General features: G+C 37.7%; 1 protein-coding gene across 1 annotated transcript; it reads right to left on the bottom strand.

Annotated features, from left to right (window-relative positions):
• Positions 1–731: 731 nt before the first annotated feature.
• LOC149016046 (flavonol synthase/flavanone 3-hydroxylase-like) lies at positions 732–4,431 on the bottom strand. Its single transcript, XM_089155693.1, has 3 exons — positions 3,858–4,431; positions 3,206–3,533; positions 732–1,217 (listed from the first exon to the last, which is right to left on the bottom strand). The coding sequence occupies exons 1-3, from the start codon at positions 4,316–4,318 to the stop codon at positions 1,005–1,007; spliced, it is 1,002 nt and encodes a 333-aa protein (XP_089011819.1). The 5' UTR covers positions 4,319–4,431; the 3' UTR covers positions 732–1,004.
• Positions 4,432–4,680: the final 249 nt, after the last annotated feature.

Here is a 4,680-nt window from a genome sequence, read left to right as displayed (position 1 = left end):
CAATACAAATTTTCTAACAATTTTTTGAAAAATTAAAATGTATGTCCTTAATGTTGAGGTATCTAAGTCATACTTAAATAGGTTTGAGGTATTTGAGTTATACTCAACGTATGTTCTAACATAGGCCATCGAATCAGTTACGATCCAATGGTGTAATGGGCCTTTGTGAGAGAGTCCAACTAACTGAATACTAGCTGGAAGCAATGGTCTGGGTATTCAAAAGTAGATACTCAGGGTATAATGCTTTTAAGCAATCTTATGCTTAAACACTAACCCTAACACTTAATACACCAAAGCAAGGGGGAAATCCAAGGGTTCACTTGAAACATATTATCAATTGAGTCACAAGGCTAACTCTGGCACGCCCATGCAATTGAACAAGACTCTTAAGTGTTTTAATACACTGAGAAATTTAATTTTGATTGATCGACCACAAGGTCCCATATTTTCTTTTCCATTGCTTGTCACCCTATAAATTTTTTTCTTTTAGAAGGGGGAGGGTTGTGGTAGTCTTGTTTCTTAAAAAGAATATCTTTTAGTATCACATTAGTATCATATGGACCATTGGGTTGTAAGCCTAATGGCATTTTGCAGTTGAAGAAAATTAAGAGAGAATCTTTTCATCTTGAACCTTGAATTGAGGTATCACAATATACGTGGCTTGTATAATTTATATTTAGCTACATGTAAACACCATTCTTTTACCCAAAAAAAAAAAAAAAAAACCACCATTCTACCTATCTTGCAAAAAATGATCAAACACACATACACATGATACTAAGGCCACTAAAGCCTTAGAGTCTAACTACTATAACAGTTTAGATAACTCCTACCAGAAGTGTAACTGTAACCTTTTTGTAACCTTTTGACAACTTACTAGTAATGCATTTTCAGTTTTATGATCAAAAGAGAAAAAAAGAATTGTAATTTTCTAAACTGCTTCAAAACTGCAAACTAAAACTGTAGCTAGCCGGGAATGATTCTCTTTTTCTTATTTCAATCTTCTACTGTGGAAGTTTATTGAGCTTGCAATACTCATAATCCTTAAATTTCTTGCTTTTGTACTTTGGTGGGTTCTGTTCATTAGTAAGTTGATGCAGTGGGCCTACAACCATCTCTTTTGGCGGCGAGCAAAACACCGGCCATGAAATCCTTGTCTTCTCCTTGTTCACAGTGGCTCTATGCAGGACGCTTTTGTACCTTCCATTGCTTAATATCTACATGCACAAGCAAAACCCTTATTTTCTTTTTCCATCTAATTAAATGCAAGTGAAGATGATGGGATATATAGCAAACAACGTCGAAAAGTTGGACTAAACTTCTGAACTTCATCTTGGAAAACCTATATTGGAATGCCCAGAAATGACCATAAGACACACTGAGTTCTTGAGGTCATTATTTTCTTCTTTGTTTTTGGTTGAGAGTTATCTTCTGCTTCTTATTTGAGCCCAACACAAGAATGAGAAGCCAAAAACGACTGAAAACTAAGTAAACGCTAAGTATGCACAAGGGTTTCAAAAAATTTTCATCATGTCGAGGGTGGTGGAACACCTAATGCACCCACAATGAATTGATCCAAATTTTTCATTGGAAGTGGAAACCCAATGAGTTTCAATGAGCACCGACGACTACTATATCATGCACACATCCCAAATGGATGGATGCTTCTCTCTGGTATCTTTGAGCATCAACCAATTGGTGCCTCATTGGGTTCCTATTTTTTAAGAAATGTGCAGTACCTCTAGCATATGGTCGAGATTTTGATCTCGACTGGCCATTTTTTCTAAATGGACGGTAGAGATCAAAATCTCATTTGAGATCTCGATCATGGTTGTGCATAATGTGCAGCACTGAAGCATGACCCAATATTGCTACCCTCATGTCTCTTTTACCACAAATTAGGAGGATGGAAGGTGTGAACTTCTGGCGAAATTCGCTGGTTCGCCCATTTGCGAACCCACAAATTGAAAATTTTTGTCGATATTTCGGCCAATATTCTCTTCTTAGTTTCGCTCCGATTCACCTCTTTCACATTTCTTCTATTATTTTATGGTCTTTCACTATTTAGAAGTCAGAACAGGAATAATTGTGTCCTCACTCCTCATAGGTATTTTTAAAAGACTTGGTTAGACAACTCACTACTTTTTATATATATATAAATATAAAGACACATATTATTCACTGTACATTGGGATGGGGGGACATTCATGAATAAGGATTCAAAGTCAAAGTACGTAAAAAAAGCAGTCATTTAAAATATAAAATTGAAAACTAAAATGGCAGGCTACGATCCAAAAAGTATTAATAATTAAATTAAAAATAAAAAATAACATTGATAATCACAAATGAAATCATGAAGGGTATTTTAAATTTTAAAAAGTATACCGATATTTAGTGAGAATATGCAAATATATCGTCGATTTCGGCAATATATAGTGAGAAAAGCTACACATCGGTGATATTTTACATTTATTCAGTATTGGTAGATAAAAAAATTGCTACTCACCGAAACGACCGAAAAATGTCGAATTTCGGTCAAATTTTGCCGATATGTCACATTATGGGAGGATGATAACTTTTAAACACTGACAAGGTTAAGCCCCCTACAGATGGTGACAAAATCAAAAGGGCAAAGAAATGGGGCTCTTCGAATCCATGCATCAAACTGTATACCCATTGAATGACGTTGACCCTAGCTACCAAATGCATGAGTGCATAATACAATGCACCAAATGGGTGCAGTGGACAAGGGGGATCCTCTGCTCTAGAGGTAGATGAATGTACTCCCCTCACATATTTACTATCACTTGTTTCAAAAAAGTGGTACATGTTTAAGAAAAGGTTTTGCTTATGATTTACTTTGTCAATGCTAAAAAGTGGATCTTTTCAAAACATGTGGTTGAGAATTATAAGAAAAGTGCAATCTTGTATGAATTGATTTTAGGTAAAGTGCAAATTAATCTGGACTGTTGAGCAAAGCGTTCATTCAACGGTCCAGATTTTCTCTGAATCCCAAATTGAATTTGGACCGTACACTGCTGGGAACAGTGCTGCTCTCAAGATGGATCCATTCGTACGTAGGTATAAACTAGCTTGACTCGCTGTAAATAGTGGACAAGGGTTGAAAGGAGGACAAGTATCAGAAATCCAACCCGTGCATGCAATGCTTCAGCTTGATTTGTAATGGTGAACAGAAAACACTAACCTCAGTCTGATCACCAATGTGGATAATGAGAGCACTAGGGATGTAATTAACTTCAAACCAAATGCCATCTTTGAAGATTTGCAGACCAGGAACTTCATTTGGCACCAGAACGGTGAGAGCTGACAAGTCAGTATGATGCACCACACCAAGAGCCAGATCAGGGCGAGGGCAAGGTGGGTAGTAGTTGATCTTCAGGAGGTATTCCAACTCATCTCCACCCACAGCATCTCTCATCGCATTTCCTTCCAATCCTAACCCCAGAGACAAGCACTTCAATAGCTTCTCCACAACTGCTATTAAGTACTCTGCGTATTTCTCATTAACTTCCCTGCATATGCACCAAGAAATAAGTACAATGAGCAGATTATGAAAATACCATATAGAGGTTTAACTTGATGAATCCGGATCTCCCCATCTGGCATTGCTTTTTCTTTTGCCTAAAATGGAAGTTCTGTTTAAGAACATAATAAAAATCGTCACAAAATTAAGATTCTCACAAAAGCCAGATTTTAATCTTCGTATGCCTAACATTGTCCATTATTCTATTGTCTATATCTTAAATGGTGCCATATGATTCAAAAGCCAATCCAGACAACAGCGAGATGATATCCAATTCACCAAGAAAACCTTTTGAGGAGAGCGGATTCAATACCTGTAAGAAGATGGGTTCTTGGGCCAGAACTGGTAGTTGATGACAGAGGGAGGCCATATATTATGGAACAAGAAATCAACCCAAGCTCGCTTTCCTACATGTTCCTTCTGAAGTTTTGTTCCATAACCTTCTAAGGATCCAGGGACAGAAGCGTAGGTTTCTTTTTCTTCTTGTGGGAGCTCGAAGAACTCTTTTCCAACGGTCTGCAGCTTTTGAATTGCCTCTACAGGTATTCCATGATTCAAGACTTGGAAGATGCCAAAATCTTCGCTGGCAGTGGCAATTGAATGGACCATCCTGTCTTCATCTGGATCACTGAGATCGATGGTTGGGATTTCAGGGACAGGTCCATGGAAGGTGGTGGCTGCTGGCTGTTCTTCCTCGCTTCTTATGAATTCTTCAGGCATGGTGTTCATCGCCATTGCATGAGAAGCTATTATTTGCATTCGCTCTTTCTCCATCTCTCTCTCTCTAGTAGGTTTGATGAGGGAATCTAAAGGGAGAGAAAGGAAGGTTTATATTCATGAAAGTGAAGAGTAAATGAAGAACCGTGAGGAAATGGCATATCCTCTCAATGTCAACTGATACGGTTACATATTTGCTTTAATTGCTGGATTTAATTTATTTTTGGAGGAAAAGGAAAATGAATGAGGGAGGCACCAAATTCAATAATTTGTCGTGATAGGCAGTGGTTCTCTCTACACCATTTTTTCCTTGCGATGGTATCACGGGTATATTCATTGGTATTGTCAGAAACAGTAGAGAGATGAGTGAATTCTTTCTTGATCTCACTCTCGAGAGGATTTTGCTAGGCGGGTGAGTC

This window comes from Hakea prostrata, chromosome 5, assembly GCF_041222555.1.
Source record: "Hakea prostrata isolate BN-2017 chromosome 5, UWA_Hpros_2, whole genome shotgun sequence".
Lineage (NCBI taxonomy): Eukaryota > Viridiplantae > Streptophyta > Magnoliopsida > Proteales > Proteaceae > Hakea > Hakea prostrata.
The sequence above is the reverse complement of the archived record's forward strand: the minus strand, read 5'-3'. Positions and strand labels throughout refer to the sequence as shown.